The sequence below is a fragment of the Nicotiana attenuata genome, unplaced genomic scaffold (genome assembly GCF_001879085.1).
Source record: "Nicotiana attenuata strain UT unplaced genomic scaffold, NIATTr2, whole genome shotgun sequence".
Taxonomy (NCBI): domain Eukaryota; kingdom Viridiplantae; phylum Streptophyta; class Magnoliopsida; order Solanales; family Solanaceae; genus Nicotiana; species Nicotiana attenuata.
Window position 1 is genome coordinate 12,886 of NW_017675679.1, and position 22,796 is coordinate 35,681.

General features: G+C 37.3%; 1 protein-coding gene across 1 annotated transcript; it reads right to left on the minus strand.

The window, feature by feature from the left end:
* Positions 1-508: 508 nt before the first annotated feature.
* On the minus strand, positions 509-16,316 carry LOC109220330 (DNA annealing helicase and endonuclease ZRANB3). The gene is made up of 24 exons (XM_019384793.1): positions 15,842-16,316; positions 14,350-14,709; positions 13,525-13,654; positions 11,850-12,025; positions 10,622-10,695; positions 10,416-10,451; positions 10,225-10,315; positions 10,091-10,150; positions 9,118-9,379; positions 8,021-8,202; positions 7,775-7,876; positions 7,396-7,506; positions 6,109-6,174; positions 5,926-6,024; positions 4,836-5,069; positions 4,385-4,507; positions 4,143-4,208; positions 3,276-3,587; positions 2,942-3,126; positions 2,758-2,860; positions 2,533-2,678; positions 1,601-1,680; positions 1,210-1,385; positions 509-904 (listed from the first exon to the last, which is right to left on the minus strand). Exons 1-24 carry the CDS (start codon positions 16,232-16,234, stop codon positions 749-751), a joined length of 3,723 nt encoding a protein of 1,240 aa, XP_019240338.1. The 5' UTR covers positions 16,235-16,316; the 3' UTR covers positions 509-748.
* Between the last annotated feature and the right edge of the window lie 6,480 nt (positions 16,317-22,796).

A 22,796-nucleotide genomic window follows, 5' to 3' on the forward strand; every position in this document is an offset into this window, starting at 1 on the left:
AATGAGGATGTCCTTTAGGCACTAGTAACTACTAGTAAGATAGATGCAGCAGCTGTTGCTTGGTTTTAGTAGTGATCTTAAAGTAATATATTACTGCGCTACTAAGATCCTAATGCCCCTCCCTCTTTTTCTCTCAAGGAAAGCATTTCTCGAGTGTCTGGTTACAACCAGAACTTCCTATCTATGATAAAGGTTATTGTATACTGAGTTCTTGGAGTGTAAACAAAACAGCTTTGTATATGTTGCCATGTAGTGTATGATCAACCAACCCTTAACTGTAGTTTTCATGTCTTCTGGGAGGATAGTCTCTCCATCTTCCAATTACTGTACCCTTGGATTGAAGGAACTTGTTCACGGTATAATTATGGACATTAGTCTTGGATGAAGCATGGGAGTAACAAACTGGAGATCTGGGGAGCATGATTACCATGGCAACCTGCGTTTGATAGCTGGACTAATTATGCAGTGAAAGGTCGAAAGGCACATTATTAAGCGCAAACAACCCCAATATAAGATCAAATTCATAGATACAGGTATCTCGATCAAGAACCGGTATGACAAGGGTTATGATAGTGCAATTCATTTGCTTCTTCAAGTCTTATAATATACTAGATCGCCTAAATATCCAGAAACCCACTCACATTTCCTTATTTCTTCAAGAAGAATAAGGGTAATTACATCCCAAAAATTTTACAGTTGGTTCTCTTCATGACTGAGGTAAGTTGCGCAGCGGGCAGCACGTCATTCATTATGACGCCTCACCTAAATCATCACTGGTGCTAGTCTTCAATTCTGAATTTCCTTGTTCCTTGCTTTCAGTGCTAATAGAATAGGAACTCCCTGGAACATTCACTAGAAGTTCATCTTCATCCTTGTTCTCTTCAATGTCAGAGTGCCGTGAACCCTGAAATAAATAGCAAAATAGAAAAAGAACTTATATGATAGTAACAGTATACTGTGCCAACAACCCAGAGCCATGTGCCGCATATAAGATTGTCACATCAGTAGGCCAAACATGATTTAAAGGTTAATTAATTTGCAAATACTTCCCACTCATTTGGATAAATATCGGTACGTTTCCCCCAATATAATTTCCTCAGATTCTTACCTACATGACAATCTAGCTGACCAGATGAGAGTTCTGATAACAAATGGAGCATAAGTCAATAAAGCTACACATGATTTAACCAGTGAAATCTAAAAGCGCACCTCTGCTTCATCCACTTTCTGCTTGGGTTTCTTAGTACTTTTGAGGTTACTCATGACAGCTTTGAGTTTCTTCTTTGCCACAAGTCTGGTCAAACGCCGCTCTGTATGTTGAGCAGCAGTGACATCAGCATGACAAGCAACACACAGTGTCCTCATGTTCTCTAGCCTACATTCACCTGCAAGAATTTCAAAACCAAGAAGCTATGGGTGTGGACTACAGTGGAAAGGGGATGCTAGAGGGCAAGGTTAAAGAGGAAGGAAAACTTGCTCCCAAAGAAAATAGAAATGAGAAGAGAGAGTAGAAAGAACCAGAGATTATCTGAGTAAATCTATCATGAACTCCAAGAGGACGACCCTTGAACAAAAAATTTGCAAGTGCCTTATCATTTACCTCCCCCTTGATATACAGGTATTATGTGATCCGCATGCCATGCATTGCCATCAATAGGGTCCTGAACAAGCTTTTGAAATCTGCAAAGTGCAAGAATTAATTGGTATTCCAGCAAATACATCGAGTGCAGCAAAATGGAGTAGATAGTTCTTTCGTGTATTTGCCCTAGTCCTCCCACCCTTTTTCAAAATTTCTAGTGTGACCAAGGGTATTGTGATGTACAGGGGACTGTTTAAACAAATGAGAACTGTTCGAGTAGTTAAACTCCCCAAAAGCTCCCTTAGTTTAACATATAGGTTTGAAGTTAATTATATGTTATATGTGTGTGTTTTGGGGGGAAGGGTGCAATTTAAGCACATAAGATATCCCTTTGTTTAATGTGTAGTATTAAAGTGAAACTGTAAACCATTCAGGTATGTAGTTCCTAGATCAGTAGACTGGCATTATTTTCTATGTTCTTGAAGAACAAAATGTCTTAGGATAGATCCTTCCCTCTAACAAAAACCGATATGTATATTATCAATAGCTGAAGATATCCATGATGAATTTATACCAAAAACTCGATATACAAATAACATCAGAAAGGAAAAAGAAATAAAACAAAATGGTTGAATAAGGACTAAACAGACAAAGGGAAGAAAATGAAACTAGTACCAGGAGGAACACAAAGAATTAGCTAAAAAAGAAGGCACTGGAAAATGGATTGTTCCTTGTTACGCACAAGCTACACATTTTGCTTAAACATAAAACTGATACTGGCTCGTCAATTTCTCTTTCTTGAGATGGTTAGTAGAAATTTAATTCAAGCCAACAACTGCCTCGATACACATGTATTAATTTTACATACATGTACACACCGAAAAGCAATCTATTTGATTAAAAAAACTAAGACCTTGGCATGTAAACCATGTAATTCTAATCTGTAAACTTACAATTTCTTACGCTTTGCCAAATTTGGGGCTACTTTGGCAATATACTCTTCACGACTCTCAAATGACAACGGTCTGATGCGCTCCACAAGTTTGTGGCAGTCTAGGTGGCAGTTTGTGCAAATGCCATGCTCAATTTGGAAAAGCGCCTAAAAATATCAGGGATCAATTAAAGGGTTTCTTGCAAGGGTAAAACTCGTTTTAGTAAAAATACAAGTAAAAACATACATTACGAATTGATGATTTATTAGTTCTAAGGTGATACTCCTCGCAGCAGTTCAAGCTACAGAAGAGATCCTCAAAGTAGTCAGGAGTTTTGGCATTGCTATTCCTGAACACGAAAAGTCAATGAAGCATTAGTGACCCAAAAATTGTCCTCCTCATGTTTTCCAAAATGATACTTTGAACTCACCTGCAAGGAGTTTGACAAAGCTTGCAGAGTGGTTCGTCCTTGTCGGACCACCCCTGCATGTATAAGACTTGCTTCCCTTTCCCAGTACAAAGACGGACCTTCCTCCAGACAGCATTTGGTGGTAACGGATAGCTAATTTCGTCCAAAGGTGTTGTCCTCTTCTTACTTCTACCTTTCAGCAGTCCCTGAAAGAAAAGCCCATTACATGTTAAGCACAGTTCAAAACCTTCCAACCCTGACGAGTCAAAACAGATATAAGCAGAGGTAGGTCACTAATGAAAGGTCAATGATTGGTGAACAAACCCAAAGACAAAGAAAGAAGCAAATAACATACCCCATTATCGTGGTTAAGGTTTTCATTTAAATAGGACAACTCAACAGATAATGGAAGTTGCAAGGCCTTTCCAATTAATTTCCGTCGTTCGATAGCACTCAACTTGCTCCATTCTTTGAGGAATTCCACTAGAGCGTACCGACAACTCATATCATCCTTGATATTGTTATAAGCTGTTTTCTCAGCTTCCATTAGAGGAGGCAGTTTATGATGAACTTCCTCTGGCCTGAAATTCTTAAAAAGTGGTTTTGGCCTGGAATCAATTCCAGGAATACAAGAGTACAGGTGAATCCTTCCTGTATATTGGCTGACCTGAAACCATAGAAGTCCAAGCACACAACAAAATCAAAACTAACTCAATTTCAACAAAGCAAACTACAGATGTACACCCCCCCCCCCCCCCCCCCCGCCGCCGCGTAAGAACTACTTGTTACCACTATGTCCGATTAACAATGCATAGTAAAGCAATATCCTAAAGAAGCCTCCAGGCCCAAGCAGAACTAAGGCGTTCAAAATACAAGCCTTCACCTATGTCTACACCAATTCCTTATTCTTTTCTTACCATTTTTAAGAACAGAAATGATCTTAAAAAAATGCAAAGCAACATAAAGAGTTTAGGAGTCCAAGATAATAACTATCTGCTAGACTGCTACACAAGAAAAAGTGCATAAATTCCATTCATATCAAGCAGTAAGCACTTTATTACGAAGGTAATGAGCTTATGCCGATCTGTAAATTCATCAACTTGGAAACATTGTAACTATCGTAACAGCCAAAACCTCATCCCTGCAACCCTTCCCAACATTTAAGCTGGTTTGGGGGGAAAACAAGTGATACTGATTTTAGATAAAATCTATATGATTTTACCTCAAAGCGGAGCGACTCTACTTGGACAGAGCTGCTTGTTACAAGTTCGGGGGATGCACCTTTTCCCTACATTCTCAAATTCATGAGTAACAGAGTAAGTGTGGTTCCACATAAACCTCCAAAAACCAAGAAAGGAGGTAGAGTTGTGGGTGCAGAAATAAAGATTAAAAGTGCAGAAATAAAGATTAAAAGCATGAAAAAATTTTCGTATAAAACGAGAGATCCATCCATCCAGGTAATACCTCCTCATTGAAGTCCTCATTTCTGGCTTCATTAACATCTATACAATGTGAAGAAGTAAAGTCATCATCCGAAACTTCAGCCCCACAAGAAGATCCTTCATGCCCTAAGGTGGAAGTAGTGGGCTTCCCATTATACAGACAAGCCAAAGAAGGCCAGATCATGCAAAATCAGAAATAAGAGGCATGTCGAGTAAACCAAACACTAGATTGGTCACATAAAAATGTAATTGAAGCTCTTCACATCATGCAATTTTTTGGACTAATTCTTTGATATCACTTAAATCTTAAGCTAAGCTTTTAAAAATCTTTTCAAGCCAAAAAAAAAAAAGAGAAGCTAGTGAGATCGTGGGTTAAAAATGAGGTGCAGAGTGGACAAAGGTAGCTTCTGTAGATTGTTGGGGCTTTAATGTAGTATAGATATTAATAGGCACCTGGCCGATGCAATACCTACCGTATAATGGAGGTCTGATTTCGATAAGAATGAACTAGTTCCATCCTGTTTATCATCAACCCGGTATGTATCACAATGAGCTTCAACAGGATCTGAATCTAGATGAATGCCTTGGCTTTCAGTTACTGTTGGTTTTGCTCGAGCAACTTCACCATTCCCTGCATTCTCAGTTGTTAAATGCTCACACTTCTTTTCTCTGACATCCATTTCCTCAAGGTAAGAAACATCAGCAACCTATTTGCCAGACCAAGCTTACCATCAATAGACAACAAAAGCATTTGCACCAAAGTTCAAGGACAAAATTATGCTAATAAAGCCAAACTAGAGGTAATAGACCTTACTGTAACTTTTCAAGAGAAATACAGCTAACAATAATGTCAGGATTACACAGCATAGGTGTCAGTTGCATATACATTTTGAGTTTTATAAAACAGTACCAAATAACGCACCATTAAAGGCACCTATATTATGGGACTAGAGTATGAACAAATACCTTCAGAGGATAAAACAATCTCTACAGATCTAAATCTCCACTTGATTAGAGAAATAAACTACATGTTCAGGTTGCCCTGTTTACCTAAGTAGATCTAAGAATATGGGTCTGACTACAAGAAAATAGAGGGAGAGCAAGTCCTCCCTCAGCCAACCCCAACAATGAGAAAGTACCAAAACCAAAAAATTACCACTTTCACCAATACGCGTGATTATCTCGCATTTTGTGCACCAGTTTTGTGAAATGATTAAATGATTACTGCCTTTATCTTCTATTTGATATAAGGCACATACAGATTGTATCTTGGCAAAGAGAAAATGATCATTCAAAGGGTTCTTGGTAAATCCCCATATTGTGCTCTTGGTTGAAAACTCTCCACCTGCAAGTGTTTGTTATTGAGCTTTCCCACATCGTCTCAAGTCAACTTCTAGATTCAATATTTTCTTCTGTTAAATTGTAGGCTTTTAAATTTAAGTAAAGACAAGAGCATGGCATTTAGCATTTGCAAGGCTTGTTATGATTGTTAAGGACAACCATGCAATGCACAAAATGAATGAGCATGAAAGTGATCTATGATATTATCTTTTCCAAGAATACCTCTATTGCCTGTAGAGCGTCATACTTCCCATCCATTGTAGATGAAACTTGACGCAAACTCTTATTAAGATTTTGCCATCGAGACTCATCTGAAGTATCCTGGTTACAAGGCATTAAGCAAAATTAGCAAAAAGAATTTCCCAGGTGAAAATCTCACAGAATATATATTAAACAGAAAGTCACCTTTGCAATAAAAATATATACATTTACTCCCTTTGTTTGCCCTTGTCTATGAGCTCTGCATTCGGCCTACAAATGGTTAGACTGCATATAAGCATCAACCAATCAGACAAGAACTAAATACTTCAATCTTTAGAAGATCTTGCAAAAAGAACGGGGCACTGGATGTTGACGTTGATAATGGAGAATAATCTGGAACTCAAGCATGTGACCAACAACAAGGGAAAATCGCGAGCATGGAGATCCATGTTAGGAACATTCACTGTCGACAAAAGTGTCTAATATTGGTACACATCAGTTATGGAGAAAATTTTAAGGTCTACCTTCCCTAGGATCATCATGTTTACCTTCATGATATAAAAGTTTATGCTCTGGCTTCATTAATGTGCACAAGCCCTGCATGCCATGCCATTCATGCTTGAGAACAACCTATGTTAAGACAATATGCTTAGTGGGATTCCAGTTCATTGTCTATAGTATTCAATTGGTGATGGTGCATCACACAATCGCACAATTTTGTTTAATTCTCAACTCACCAGTTAGAGAAGTGTGCAGGATAAAGTGAAGTATTAGGTTCCAAGGGATATTATAAAATCGTGGATCAGTTGACTCATTGCCAATAGTCTTAAAGTAATGCTTTATGCACTTTTCTGGGTTGAGCATTCCTGGGAAAGATGTAATGAAGCATTCACTACACGGAAAAGAATTCACACAACTGCCCCAAAGGGTTACCACAGAGCTTCATCGCACCATTTCAAACAGGTGTTAAGAGCATTGGTCAGATATACAACTCCTTTTATCCTTCACTAGACAGGCACCCAATGTGTGTGCACCATTTTTGAATTCGTAAAGCAGTTCTAAATCTGCTGGAGAAGAAAGAGAAGTTGGGAAAAAGCAAAACATAGCGCAACGGGGCAGAAATAGAGATCTCGCTTTTCAATAGGATGACCTATCTAATCTTCTTTCCTTGGGGAGGTGAGATAAGGATACGATTGGAAATAAATGAAAAACAGGGTTTCACTGAAAGAGTTTTACCGACTTACACCTCTGCCTAATAGTAGAGGTGGCTCAGTAACAATTTGACCCAAAAAAATCAACAGGTAAAATGCACATGGAGAGCAAAATCCAAGTGTTAAATAATTTAGCCTCTTTACAGAAAAGTTACATATATAGTCAAATGCAACCATTGAATCGAATGAGAGCAAAAGAAAAAGAGTATAGATTAGACTTCTAAGTAAATAATTTTCTCCACTGATACAATATATTGATATTGGGGTATAACAGATTCACCTGTTGCATGTGAGCTGGTTTTGTTGGCAACTCCAAGAACACCACATGTTGCGCTGATGTTAAGTTAAGTCCAGAGCCACCAGAGAGTATTCCAACAAGTGCAATCTTAACCTGGTAATCAAAAACAAAACAAGTCAGCCAAACTGTCTTCCTTTCAAGTGCACAACTCTATCCAAATTAATGGCAAAAACACAGAGCAAGCAACACCAATATACAAAATAAAGAAACAGATTTGCATCCAATGATAGACATCCATGAGATTATAAATGCTGCTTACGCTTTTGATTATTATCATATAGGCAGGCAAAGCGATTTGTTTTGACTGCCTAAGTTACCAGAAATAATGAACTCCAAATTATCTGGAGCAGAATATACGAACCTCATTTGCTGATTGGAATGATTGAATAGCTAACTGCCTATCACTTGACGATGCATTTGCATCAACACGAATATAATCAATATTTTTTTGACAAAGAAACTCCTACAAAAGTGACAACAATAATGGGAGCAAGTCAAACCAAGAGAAATTTGATGAGTTCGTTGATACAGCAAAAAGAAGTGTGTAATTTGTCCATGCAAATAGACATGTGAAGTCTATTTTAACATGCATTTCAAGGGATTTCACCTGTACACCATCAAGAACTATATGGTGATGAGCAAATATTATCATTTTATGACAACTTTCTTCACCATCCAACTCTGTAATGATTGGATGTATGGAGAGCCACTCGAAGAATCCTGGCAATTTTGCAATGCCAAGCGCTTCGTCATAGAGCTCTCTTAAAGATCTGCAAGAGCCAGTATCATCTGACAAAAAGACAAAAAAGGAGCAAGTATATTAAACCCATTAGCAAATACAAACGTCACTAGTAGCTCCTTTTTTATAAGGTAAATAATTCTATTGATATTGGGGAAATCCCTGTACACAAGCAATATACCAAAAAGTAGAAAGCCCAAATTAAACATGATTCTCTACAAAAGCCACTTAATCATCAATGCAAACCGGGAATTCAAGGGTGCACCAAAAGGAAACTAGAGAGAAGAGGCTATTCCTCAAATATAGAAAATCATTCCCAACCCCCTCAAACACCTTTCTATTTCTCTCCTTCCATACCACAAAGAGCTAGGGCTGCGACATCCCATGCTGAGGGTCTTATCCATGACGCACACTCAAAAGCTTGTCAAAATAGCCCTAGTTCTGCATCCCTTTCCCTCTATTGCAAAAGGTGCTGCAATCCTTTGAGAAACTAAGGTCCTCATAGTTGCTTTACCGTCAAAAGGTCCATATAGTACTGTGCATGATGTCTCATCTTCTACCTACGATAACATTCTTCCAGTTGTATTTCCTCCACTTAGCAAATCCACATCAGTTCAACTGACACTGACATTAGTTGCCCTCCAGAAAGTTCAAATTCACCACAGGACTTAAGTTACATTTATTTTATTTTATTTTTGCTTATTATTCTCTTTGGATATGTCTAACAGGCCATATGTATCCATATTTTAGATTTGGTGACAAATTGTGCTCTCTTCAGTCTTCCCCATTTAAAGAAGCTAACAGATCCATGTATAAGGTACAGATTAAGCCTAATAAACAATAAATTGACTATTGCTAGTTCTTTTCACAAAGCGTAACTACTGGGAAAATTGGATGAAAGGGACCAAGGAATACCACCAACCAACAGAATCTAGTTTGAAAATCTAGGGTCATTTATAACATACCATCAACTCTTAGAGTTTCCAGTTGCACATCTTCAGTAACAAACTTTAAATCCTCAAAAGCTTTCTCTACATCTTTAGCGCATGAGTCATCATTGGTTACACCTTCAGCCTTGTTGGCAACACAGTTCCCAGAAGCTCTGCCTTTCAACAAGTCAACGGTAGCCACTGCCTGAGAAATATCTGATTTTTTTAAAGTCAAACTTATAATTTGGCGCCGCAAGGGTGGTAACTGCAAAAGCACATGCTCCTTCAAACGGCGTATCTGGATGATATAAATAAATGAAGAATAAGAGCTAAGTCTTCAATATCTGGAGGGAAATAAAGTAGCAGGGAAAAAAGGAAATACTAGTGCAGCATATCTAACTGTAGATGCTGATTATCTCACCATAAAAAGCATTCTGTAAATAGCTTGTGTACATGAATACATAATACTCCCTTCGTGCCAAACATGACGACCCACACACTGTCTTGAGAGTCAAAAGGCTATTCCTCAACCACAAATTTTTCAATTATTCTTTGTATTTTTAAGGTCTATGTGTCAGAGAGAACATCACATACATTTCTTACAGAATTTAATGTATTGCATATTGAGGAGAAAAAAAATCAATAGTTCAGGTTGTTGGGAGGGAGAGGATATATATTATGAGAAATTTAAGGTAGAACTACATCCAGAATCCTTATTTATTGGTTGTCATCAGCAACAACCTGAACTTCACATATTGGATAAATATTATCACAAATTAAGGGCTTTACCAAATGAAAGTGCCATCATTAGATATCAAACTCAACTGTACAACAATCTTCTGTTTGTCAAAATGAAATAGTGGATAGTAAACCAACTGACAGCAGCGTGACATGAGCAGTTTGACATCATGTACTTACAAGTCGCTGAGAGATTGAAGATGAGGACAAAACAAAGTACATCACGAAATATACAATGAATTGAAGCAACAAAGGAGCTACAAGGCCATACCATTACAGTTTGCTTCAGTAACACATTTAACTCCTCCAAGCGAACCCCCTTTGAGAAATCCTGTGAAGACCAAACCATGAACATTTTCTAGTGGGAATTACCTCTCATTCAATATTTGAAGGAACAAGAGTCACCTGGAAAACCTTCCCTTGGCAGCCATGAACAAATCTAACCGAACAGTAAGTCTTTGCAAAGTCATATTTAGTCTTTCCAAGTAAACCGGGCCTAGGTGAAACCAAGAAAAAGTATGAGAAGAGAATTAATGACCATCGAAAATCAACAGAGTAAAAGGAACTCAGAGAAAATGGAGAAACAAGTAACTCACCATAAGATATTTATCTGATGAAAAATGTCATAAGGCCTACGAGCATTTAGAAAAACAGGAAACAGGCATCAGAATGCAAATGACATATGCAGAGAATTGCCATAATCGAAAAGAAACAAAATACATTAGCAAGTTAAGACTGCCCTCAAAGGATAACTAAACTTCAAAGATCATGCATCAACAAAAGTGTCAATACATGCTACAACCTTGACAAAGATGGAGTCCCAGATAATAGAATTACATGCTTGGCCTTTGTCGCAACATCAAGAACAGTTGTTATCTGTCAAACAACAAAAGAGAACTCTTACGCAATAAAACAAATAAGTATTGACTATGTACAGTCACTGATAATGAAAAATGTTGATAATTGGAAGTGCATCCGCTAAAAACCCGAAGTTCCACATTCATGCATCATGCCTCATAAACAGCTTGATCCTTTAATGAAGAGAAAGCATCACCCTTCTTTAATTGAGAGTTTTGTGCCTCGCAAAAGTTCGTTCTATATATACATCTCTAACCTACCATAAAAATTTATTTCTTGACAAATGTCGTATCTGATAGAGAACCAAGATGGCAAGTCTGAGACTTCTACCCCAAACTTGACAAGGGCTCTCCATCTACTTCTTTATCAGCAAGTATACGAAAGTTGTGGCCTTGTAGTGGGTTTATTCATTGCTTATGGGTCCATCAAGTCGGTCCTGAGGCTTGTGGTGTAAATGTCCATATCTATGACAACCTCAAAATTTTGGAGTGGAGAGTAAGCAGCCGATTAATCTTTGACCCATCAGTAAAAACAGAAGAGCTTTGACTGTCTTCATACACCATTTTTGAAAAGTATTCAATTAACAATTTTTTTTCTCTTTAATCTATTTAGAGGTTTTGACTCCGCATCACCAATGCAACTCTAACACAAATGATCCTGTGTTCAACCCTGATAAACTGCAAAGTGGATTTTCAACTCAGTTTTATGTTTGATCTAGAAGAACCTAAACTGGAAATCAGGAATATAGGCACATGCAGTATAAAGGAAGACTATATGGGTAATAAAGTCATAGCTTTTTCCATGTTAACAAAAAGACTTGTCTTTTGCGTCCCACTTCAATCATGTTTTTCGTTTCTAATTCCTAAGTCTTTTCCATTTGATGTTGACTAATTGGTTTTTTTTAAATCAAACACAATTTCACCCTTTCACCAACCAAGAGACTCATGAAAAATTAGTATTTAGTGGAAAGGTTCTAATGCCACTATTCAAATGTTTAGGGATCAATACCCCAACTTTTTACACCTCAACCATCAATTGGTATTATCGTAATCAGTAAATGGTTAGACAAAGAGCTAAATATATTGAAGTAAACACTTATTTGACTAGTTACTTAAAAAATAATTTGATCTTAGTTATCTAAAGATTGTTTTTTCTCAGAAAGGACTTGGTACCTCGTCATTTTCACATGCTTTTTTTGTGCAACGCAAATTATGTGATTCATCCACAACCAAGGTGGCCCATTCTTGTTCCAATATGTTCCTCCTCAAACGACGAAGCATCGTATATGATATCACCACAACCCTTGGACATTTAGGTAAACGTGCAGGATTGTCTTTGTGACCAAAAACTAGATGAAAAAGATGAATACATAAAAATGGAATGTAAGACATAAAACTAGAAAAGGCAAAAAGCCTAGAAGGACAGCCAAGTTAGTCATGCTAGCTCTAAATGAATCAATTTACAGTTAAATAATTCCTAAATGAGGAACTCAGCAATATATTTGTTGTTTATATTCAACTCAAATATAGTTAACAACAAAACTGTTTTCCAGCAGAACTTAATATATAAAAAAGACCCACAGAACAAGGGTAATAAATTATTTTTTTAATCAGAAAGAAATCCATCGAAACAAGGGGGAGAAATAGATTACATAAAGAGGTTGAGATCAACAAATGATTAATTTTTGTACACATAAAAATGAGAAGAGGTCTATTCATGCAGCATAGAGTCTGATCAAGGGTTCGATGTTTCATTTATAGTCCCCAGAAGCTTGCCCTTCAATACGACCACTGAAAGAGTTAAACTATCCAAATAAGGGTGAGAACACAACTCTTATTCTCATAATGAAAGTAAAGTAGGTAAACTAAACGGATAAAAATTTTGCCTAACTAAACCTGCCATCCAGGCCATAGAAAAGGTGGTATCTAAAACCATTCACTGCCATTCAAAAATCAGCCTTTTTCGAAGAAATAATCCATACAACTCATCCAAAAGTTACTCAAGAATAAGATACTATAAGAGCTATATACCCGTTAGATAACTGAAAAGAAATCTACCTGTGGCAAAACTGAAACAAACTTCCATTAGTTCACTCCTAGAGATAAAGGACAGTGGTAAACAGTAAAGGGCAGGGACTCTTCACGTTCGATGCCATACCAGTGTCGACACGACGTGGGTGTAGGTGTGAGTGTGGGTTTGGGATCTGTACGGAATCTAGTCAACTAATTTTTGGGTACTTTAATCTAGATCGACGGAGAAATTCTAGATAGATACAATGATTTTTGAAATCAAAACAAAAGCTAGGGTGAAATTGAAGAAAATGTAATATCTTGTATATACAATTTTTTATGTCAACCCTTTTCCTTTTATCTCCTTCTCGGATTCTCCACTTGATTGATATTTCTCCTTCTCGGAATTACCTTGTAAGTTTTTCACATAATGTCTCATAATATAGATAATTTTTATAATTCTATTGTTAGATATTTGAATTATTTTTAGCCGAGTCCCTGCACCCCTATCCGTACTTGGATGCCTATCCCCGAATTTTAATATTTAGATTGTGAAGTAACCCATATCGGACACATGCACCTGAGTCCTATCAACTAAGGATCACTAAATAGACTTACATCAATCCCTTCTTCACTAGTATGTTCCCTCTAATTATCATACATCACAAAATCCTACTTTAGGATTTGTAAATCAACAAATACATGACAACAACTTTTATATCGTTAATGACTATAACTTCTCCATGCACTTATCCCTAGTCATCACTTTTGATAGAGAGAAAAATGGGAGATAAAGGAAGAGAATGGCTATTAGTTATGGGCATTTTGAAAACAGTACCCAGATGGATATCAGAAGGTAAACAAGGAAGCCAGCGCTCCAGTTCTTCAGCCCATGGATATCTCAAAATAGCTGGGCAAACTATGAGCATAGAACCTTCATCCATGAAAGAACTCGCAATGGTGATAGCCTGAATACATAAATGTGAGTTAATGTTAGAGGAGAAACTATTTTGCGAAATATCAAGCTACAGAAGAAGGTATTGAATTTAGAATATACTAGATTCAAAACAATCAGTTTAAGGCAAAAATGCGCAAGGAGACGCACACACATTAAGACACATACAAAAAAGAAATAGAATTGTAGAAGTAATTCAATAGATCCTCCGAAGTACAAAAGTCTACAACCAATATAGAAGATTGATTTCATTGACGACCACAACAAGAAACTTAAAACTGAGAGCTTTGGCAACCCAACTCCAATCTATGGTACCAAGTGCCATACGGAGGAATTTGTCATAGCCCAGAAGTTGTCATCTTTAGTATCAGTCAAGAACATGCTTAAGTATTCCTGTAAATTTCCAATATAAGAGCATTTATATTTCTTCCTTAATTTTAGCGTAACTTCTACCAAATTTATTCCTGTCAAATTTGAGCTAGCTGAGTAACGATCAAGCCAAATCAAGTATCAGAACTTGAAAAAATTAGTTTAAGACTATAGTTTTTCATCTAATAGCTGAATGGAGAAAAATCTATCCTACAATGAGTTACATATGTTAGAAGTGATCCTCCTGAACAGCTAGTTACCTCAGACATACATCAACAGTAATAGCAGGATTCCCTGTCTGCTACAGCAATATTCAGTTATCTATTTCAGCAACATTACCTGGATCGTTTTCCCTAGTCCCATCTCATCTGCAATGAGACATCGACCGCCCCTTCTCAATCCAAACCGAACACCTTCAAGCTGAAAAGGATGAAGTGTATCCAACAATCTTTTAGGAAGTTTGCCGATCAACTCATCAACCTTCTCATCAGGAAGATGCTCCGGCCTACAAGGTATCCATCGACCTGCAACGGTTGAATGAGAAAGTCTCTCGACTACATTGAATGTTCCCCAAGGGATCTCTTCACATTCAATGCTTCTAGAGTTCTTTAGAGACTTGAGAACTGCTTCATAGTCTCTAACTTGATAGACACAAGCCTTTCCCCCACTAGTCGTTTGAGTGCAATGCGACAGTGCCACCTGATCAAATAAAACTAACATGGTTGAGTTCCTGGATTAATTTCCTGGACTGCTAAAAGATAAAGGCTTCAGACAATGTCACAGTTTTGTAACAAAGGAAACAGATTGCCAGTAAAATTACTCAATCCATCAAGCGACATAGAAGCTTTGGATTCAATTAAGAGTTAAAGAGAATGTTCCTTTAAAAGAACGAGAGAGAAACACATAGATTTAAAGACAAGCCAACTCCCTCCTATACCCCGAAATTTGACAATGCTTTCAAAGGCGAATGAGAGATGATGATGTCATGTCCTACGTCGACCTACATATGCATAGGTCGATAGGTGTGAAACTATAGTGAGTGAAGGTGTTAGAAGGAGAGGAGGTAGACCTAAAATTACATGGAAGGAAGTCGTCTCGAAAGACTTCTTTAGATCAATGCATACTTAGCTAAAAATATGGCACAATGGAAGAAAAAGGTCCATATAGGTGATATCTACTAGTGGAGAATATGATCAAGTCTTGTTAGAAAACTTCTAATATTATTGTTATTATTACAATTATTACTGACAAGAGTGGGTTGCTCTAGTGGTGAGCACCCTCCACTTCCAACCAAGAGGTTGTGAGTTCGAGTCACCCCAAGAGCAAAGTGGGGAGTTCTTGGAGGGAGGGATGCCGAGAGTTTATCGGAAACAGTCTCTCTACCCCAGGGTAGGGGTAAGGTCTGCGTACACTGTACCCTCCCCAGACCTCACTGGTGGGATTATACTGGGTGTTGTTGTTGTATTTATATATATCTAAATTATTTTTCACTTTCAGTGGTATGATGATACATGAGTTGAGTGTAAAGGGAGAAGTGAGGATTCATATAGCCGACCACAACTTGTTTGGGACTGAGGCATAGCTGTTCGCCAATTATTTGAAGGAGTAAAAGAACATCTAAGCCTAGAAAAAGATTAAATATAGACTTACGCTATATTTCAAATAAACAGAAAAAGATAAATCAACTTAGCATACATAAATCTAACACAAAACCCAATCCTATCAGTTGAAATTCTTCCAACCCAACATAGGATTTCACATGAACTATGAGTCCAATGAAGACATAAATGTAGGCTATAACTAACATAGTATTGTGAGAAAAAATTCTTACACATGAGAGGCAATCTCTGAGTTTTTCCATACATTGTTGTTCACCGGGATAAGTAAATCCTTCCAGGGGCGCGGGAGTGACAGAGAATGAGTCCGGGGAGCAAATTTCAAGCCTGGCCCGAAACTTTTGTGGTGGAGGACTAGGGATGCAGGGCATGGGAGGTGGGTTGAGGGGAGAGGGGGTTTGAGGCTTACGGAAAGAAACATTAGTGGAGTTGGCGGGGAGGGGTAAATGAGAGATCTTTCTGCATTTGAAATGCTTCCAAGAGTCTTGATTGGGTTCAGTGAGTCGGGTTCTGCGCTTCGCTAAGGCGGCAAGACGATTGGCTTCGGCCCGCTTTCTCTGCTCTTCAGAGATCTCTTCTTCAGCTTCTTCTTCTTCTCCCTTCCCCATTTTTCTCTCCGATGGGTGAGAGGAATTAGTGAAGAGTGTGGGGTTTTTGTAATAGAGAGACAGTAAGGGGAAAACCGCGCGGCATTCTTGTTTCTTGATTCTTGATTTCTTTATTTCCTTATTTCATTTTTTTTATAACAATTTGAATATTTGTAAATTATGTCCCTTTTAAAATTGCTAATTAAAAAAAATGACCTTTTACTTAAAAGTAAGAGAGTGTTTGGCTAAGCTTATAAGCTGGTCAAACTGGCTTATATGCACTTTTTGGCTTATCTACGCGTTTGGTAAAATTAAAAGTGATTATAAGTTAAGTGCTTATAAGCCAAAAATAAGCCAAAAGCCATAAGTTGGTCTCCCCCAACTTATCAAATTTCAGCTTATAAGCACTTTAGATTAGATCAAAATATTTACTATTCTATCCCTAAAATACTTTTTTTAAAACAAAACTCTTCGTATACCCAGTTCTTCAACTTCTTATTATTAATTTCAGCACTTTTATCCAAACACGTAACTGATTATTTTTTAAATCAGCTTCAACACTTAAAAGTGCTTTTCAGCACCTAATGCTTATCAGCTACTCTAAATCAGCTAACACAAACGGGCTCTAAAACTCTCATGTCCTCGCCTTTCACTTATATGGTTTATTTAAGTTGTTCCATTTGAACACTTTAATGAGGTTTGCAAAATAAGTGTTTCTCACATTTTTCAAGAGCGTGGAGTCATCCAAAAAATAAACTCACATACTTCGTGCCAGAAATGTATAGCTTCTGCCGAAAATATTTCCGGCCAACTTCTATTTTCTTCTCCACATGATCTGGGCTCACTGAATTCTGCTTACTTCTTTTTCTTCTATCGAATTCCCAATCAACCGATCCCTCGTTTTTTGCGTGCATGTGTGGCTTTCTTTCCCAAAGCCATGTTATTTCACATGGACAAAATTAGATTAAACTTAGTTCTTCTAAATCAAACAAAAAGTAAGATTCTTCTCAAATGCTATCTGTATTTATTCTTAAATTTAAAAAAAAAATTACAATCAGATCTCGATTTACCATGATCCACTTCCACCACTATCGAATATGGATTGGCCTCGGAATATTATAGCTTTAATAAAAAAGAACTGAGCAAAAATAGATCACTAATTGGTTCACTTATGGCAAAATTTGGCTCATAATGGGCGGAACCTCCATGACCGTATGCCAAGTTCGCCGGATTTTTTTTTTAGGAAATTCTTGGCATTTGAGACGGTTAAATAATCTAAGCTTTTGCAAGCTTTTGGGATTGACATGGGAAAGAATCTTGATGGAACATAATTTGCTTAAGGTGGTAGCTGGTGACAATTTCAGAGATCGAGCAAACATGGTTGAGGATTAGTCCGTTAGGGAAGATGATGATGGGTGGGGTGGGGTTCTTGTTTTTATATTTTATTTAATTTTCAAATTTAATTTTTAAAAGTTAAATCCACGTGTCCTCGTTTTATTCGTCACTCTGGCGTGTGAATTACACGCACCTTTTGTGTTTGGCTACCTACGAGTTTTGTGTCTAAATGACACAATAAAGCCTTGGTTAAAATATTCAAATGGAACAAACTTATAAGATATAGTGGCTAAGTGAAAAGTGATGACAACTTTAAGGGGTTGTCGATGTATCCTTCCTAAAAAAAGAGGGTTATAAAACTAAAAACAAGTTTGTTAAGAGCCAAAAAACCAATTGACTCATGGGTTTGGTCATTCAAAATTCTGATTATCATATCATACTATATTATAAGTATTAAGTATGAAGCTTCAATGTCAAACTTGAATTACTAAATTACCCATCAAAAGCTGAATGACAAATTCGCCCTTCATTTAAATACAACCTATCATTTAGAAATTTATTTTGGAATCTTAAAAGTTACTTTGAAACTGTCATGAACTTACTCTGGTTCATGTTCTAATACAGAAAATAAAAGGACCCTTCGAACACAAGAAGTAAAAGCACACTTTATCAACTCAAAGTTCATGCTTAGAATTCTGAACAACGTAGATATAGCTATACAGTGGAAGCCATCGGTTCTCCAATCTTTTCTAAAAGATCTATGAAAAGACTTTTATTTATTACTCCGTTTGACTTCAAAATCTTCTAAGTCCATAAAGACATGCACAACAACATCCATTTTGTCAGTATCGCAACTCCTGTTTCAAAGAAGATTCATTCTTCTTCGTCTACCTCGGACAAAAGTTTGTTTGTCGAACTCTGGTTTAAATTTCAAATTACCCTATGTGATGTTTTGATACCTTGAATTCGATTATGTTGTTGTCACTCAAAATAGAATCCTGCATATAGGATCAAAGACAAAATGACCTTTATTTTGTCAGTAGTTGTTTTCTCCTAATGTTTTAGACTGTACATGTAGTTAAAATTGTAGTTGTATTCTTCAATTTATTTTAAAACTCAACAATACTTTAGATTGTATTTGTTGTTTTAAATTTTAATATACAAATTTTGATATAATTGAAAAAGACACACATTTAGGTAAGATCATATTGCGCTTGTGCCTCGTAATAAAAAAGTTAATGTAATTTATATTTTACCTATTTAACTAAATATGGTTGTTCACCTTAGTATTTTTAGACAAAATCTAGTGATCATTCAACTACCAAGCCGGTTGAATAGGATCACCATTTATCATTTTCAATTTATATTTTTTCCTTCAAGCTTAGTTTGATATCGTGTGCACACGTTTCAATAATATTAACGTCATTTTTAAATTACAAAAATGTACTTTTAGACATGAAATACACGTGCAACGTACGTTGCCAGAAACTAGTTGGAGTAATAAGGGGCAATTGCACAAATAGCCGCTTAGAGTATCGCCATTTAAAGCATAGCCCAAAATAATAATACTAAAGTATTTTATGTTATAACAACTTAGAATCAACGTCCAATTTGCGGGACTAATATTGAAGATCGAGTATGAAATTATAAACTTCAAGTATATGTCTGAAGTTTGATTTGCCAAAGTCCAACTTCGGACTTGTACATATTAGTCCATGTGCATACCTAGGTGGTTCTATAGTGCACGTGAATCATGCTTTATTACCCGTCCTATTCCTATCAGTCCCGGAGGAATTTAGGACTACTATTCCTATAAGCGGGAGGATTTTACTTTGGGTTTTAAAGGTAAAAAGACTAAGGCGACATTCAAAACACATAGGACTGCATATTAGGGGGAACATGTAAACAACTGAAGGCTCATATATACCTCCTCAAGTAGAGCACATAAATAGCATGACTTAAAACACATTTAAGGCCAGAAGTACTAAGATAGGGGAATTTCAGATGTTGAAGCAGACCCATTTATTACATAACTCAGATAAGAAGTCTGAATCAGGCCTGCCTGCTGGTTGCAGCAGTTGCTAATTAAACAAAGGTGGATTCAATTTTATTGTTATTACCTAAGTCTTGCCTAAGTCTGTATTGATGATACCCTATAAGCATGATACCTATTACTGATTCAAAAATTGCAAAGCAGTGAGAGTTTTAAACGAGTAATTTGGATCCTATAGGCATGCTTTCTAAACCGCATTAATGAAAGGAGTGAGTTGTTTAAACTAATTCAACATAGTACGAGTCAAACTGATTTTAACTAAACTGGTTTCAGATCCTATAGGCATGGTATCTACTTGAGTAGGCAGGATTTATTTGATCATAGAGAAATTTCGATAGCCATGACTTTTATAAATAATACTGATTTTAATCCTGAGGACACGACATCTAGTTTAGAAACTGATATTAACTTGTGGGCATGATGTCTAATTATGGCCATTAGACCCTATAGGCATGATTTCTAAGTGTGGAAGTAAACATGCAAAACTTTACTAATAAGATCCTAAAGGCAGGATATCTACCCTTAAAACATGCACAATTACCCCATCCCTTTTCACTAACCAACCCCAATATTCGTTACAACTTATTACAGACCAAAATACTGAATTACAGAAGAAGTGTAAAATAAGAAGTTACAACCATAGGAAGCCTGATTCTGACTTCCTCTCTGAGTTATGGAACAAACCACCTCAAATGCCACTTGTTTCAAAGACTTTCTCAGACTTTGGTGTGTCAAAGTTCCCTAAGGGTCTCAAGGGACCCGGACAGTGCTTACCCAGGTTTGCATACCCAGATAGAGATGAGTGCAGTGTGGAAGGGCCAACCCTTATGTGTCCGAGTTCAGAGGGAGCTCATGGGTCCCGAGGCAAGGCTCACACAAGAGAGGTAGAACCTAAGTTCTAAGAGTAAAGAGGAAGTGCAGAAACAGAGATTTTATTTGAAACTGGGTTGAGAATAATAAGGGGGTAAGGGTGATTTAAAAACAGTAGTAGTAAAACTTAAATTACACAGAATCAGTAATTGCACAAAAAGGGTCAGGTTTGGGACATGCACAGCAATAGATGATGCCGGCATGCCCACAAACCAGCCAGAGAACACAAGCACATAGGAGGATATGGGGTTTGGGATTCATAAGTCAGCAAGTCACATAATCAAGTGACTGACAGAGTGCATACATAAGGGAACACGTTAATTTAGAAAGGGGAGGGAGCAGATTACAGCATGCTTAGTAATGAAACTTGATTGCATACACATAAGCAGAAACAGGCAAGAGTGAAGAAAACAGTTAAAGAAACATGTTGTTGTTGATGCTTGAAGATTAACTAGGACATACCAGTAAGAGGCAAAGTGCAAAAAGAAAAGTAAGCAAATTTCCACAGCCTAGCCTTGGCTTTCAGCTGGCTAGACAAGGCAGTATCACAAGTAGTGACATAGAAAAGAGAGAGAGTTTTGAGTGAAGTGTGTGTTCTGGACTCAGATGGTTCATCTGTGTCTTTGAAAGAAGAGGGGTGCAGGGTATTTATAGTTTTTTTTTTTTAAAACGAGTGAAGGAGAGGTAATAAGTAAAGTCTTGATACAAACATGGAAACAATCACAAGTCAGAATCGATTACCCAAGTGATTCCCCCTTAATTAAGGAATCACTGTCTAACGGGTAACAACAGGTCTAATTAAGGAAAGAAAATCAGTTTGGAAGCAGACTGATTATTGCCATATAAAAGGTAGTAAAAGCATGCAGTGAACAATCGAGTCTAAGTACAAAAATATGCTTATTTTGGGAAAGAAATCAGCAAGGTAAAACATCACAGTAAATGGAAAAGAATTAATTAATTTTAAACCGGTGAGTGAAATTAGGGTTCATAAAAGGAAAGTTTTTGAAATCAGTCACAAGATTAAGATCAATCAAGGAAGAATATGCTTCTCCACTTCAGTATATAAACAGAGTGAACAGAAACATCAGACATGCGAGGCCAAGCACATTGGCAAAAGAAACAACATACAATAGTAGTAGAAATAAGCATAGGATTCAGTAGTGAACAAAGTTAGATAGTCAGGGCTCAAACGTATAGCCAAAGTGAAGAAGAGAGTCAAAACAAGTAAAGGTCTCACAGTAACAGGTTAGGAAACCCTTTTGAGAAATTAGGGTTTCAGCCATAGTCTAGTTGAAAGATAGTAAAAATTAGATAAGTCACATAAAGAAAAGAGAGTCTGAAACAAGAACTTTCACTCGAGTCAAGTATGCATTCAAACAAACAATTTCAGACCCAAAGACCTAGGGTTTTCAACAATAATCGAGTTTAAAAGATGGTAAAACAAATAAGTCAAACAAGAACTTAATCAAACCAGTACACATCTAATCAAACAGCTTCAGAACTGGAATGAGACCCACAAAGGAATTAGGGTTTTCAACATGCTGACTCAGATAGAAGAACAACACGAGCAAAACATAACATAATCACAAACAACATTAAAAATCGGAGAAGAGATCTTTTGAAAAACTTAAAGGAAAACCTTAACCAAAAGTTGTTTTGAAAGAAAAGTTGAAGAACTTTCGAGAAAAACACTTGACATTCACAGCAAGTACAGATCGAAAGTAGATCTGAAAGAAAATCCAAGGATATTAAAGATTAGGGTTTCAAAAAACCCAGAAAAGGTGAGAAAGGCCTTGAAAGTTACCGATCTAACGAGGAGAGTCAAGGATCTGACTCGAACGGCCATGGCTGGCCGGAGAAAGGTCAGGGATGACCGGAGAAAATCCATGAACCGCAGTCGAACAAGGACTGGACCAGATTCCTTCGGGGACTGGCCATGAAACCACAGAAACAAACACCCAAGAGTCATGGGAGGCCACCACACATCTCCAATGGCCATAGGAGGTCATGGATTAGGCGGGGTTTAGGGTGGATTAGGGTGTAGTTTGATGGAGGCGGCTAGGGTTTGTGTTAAGTTTCAGAGAGAGTTAAGAGAGAAGAGGGATTCCGAGGCGGCGGTTGGTGAGAAATGACGTAGGCTAAGGGGTTGTTTGGGGTTAAAAAGGAAAGGGCGTATAGGAGCCGTTGATCTAAATGATCAACGGCTAGGATTAAAGGGGTTAGGTGGGGAGTCCGGGTTGGGTTGTTTAAATGGGTTAGGGGTCGGGTTTGAATGAAATTGGGTCGGGGGGAAATTGGGTCTGATTTGGGGTTCAATTTAGGCTA

What these genes read in the sequence shown, in the direction of transcription:
- LOC109220330 (XM_019384793.1), bottom strand. Translation starts at nt 16,234, where the DNA reads ATGGGGAAGGGAGAAGAAGAAGAAGCTGAAGAAGAGATCTCTGAAGAG. An exon ending in TCAGAGATTGCCTCTCATGT is followed by an intron (nt 14,710 to 15,841) that starts GTAAGAATTTTT and finishes TTATTTGATCAG; the next exon opens with GTGGCACTGTCGCATTGCAC. An exon ending in GACTAGGGAAAACGATCCAG is followed by an intron (nt 13,655 to 14,349) that starts GTAATGTTGCTG and finishes TTATGTATTCAG; the next exon opens with GCTATCACCATTGCGAGTTC.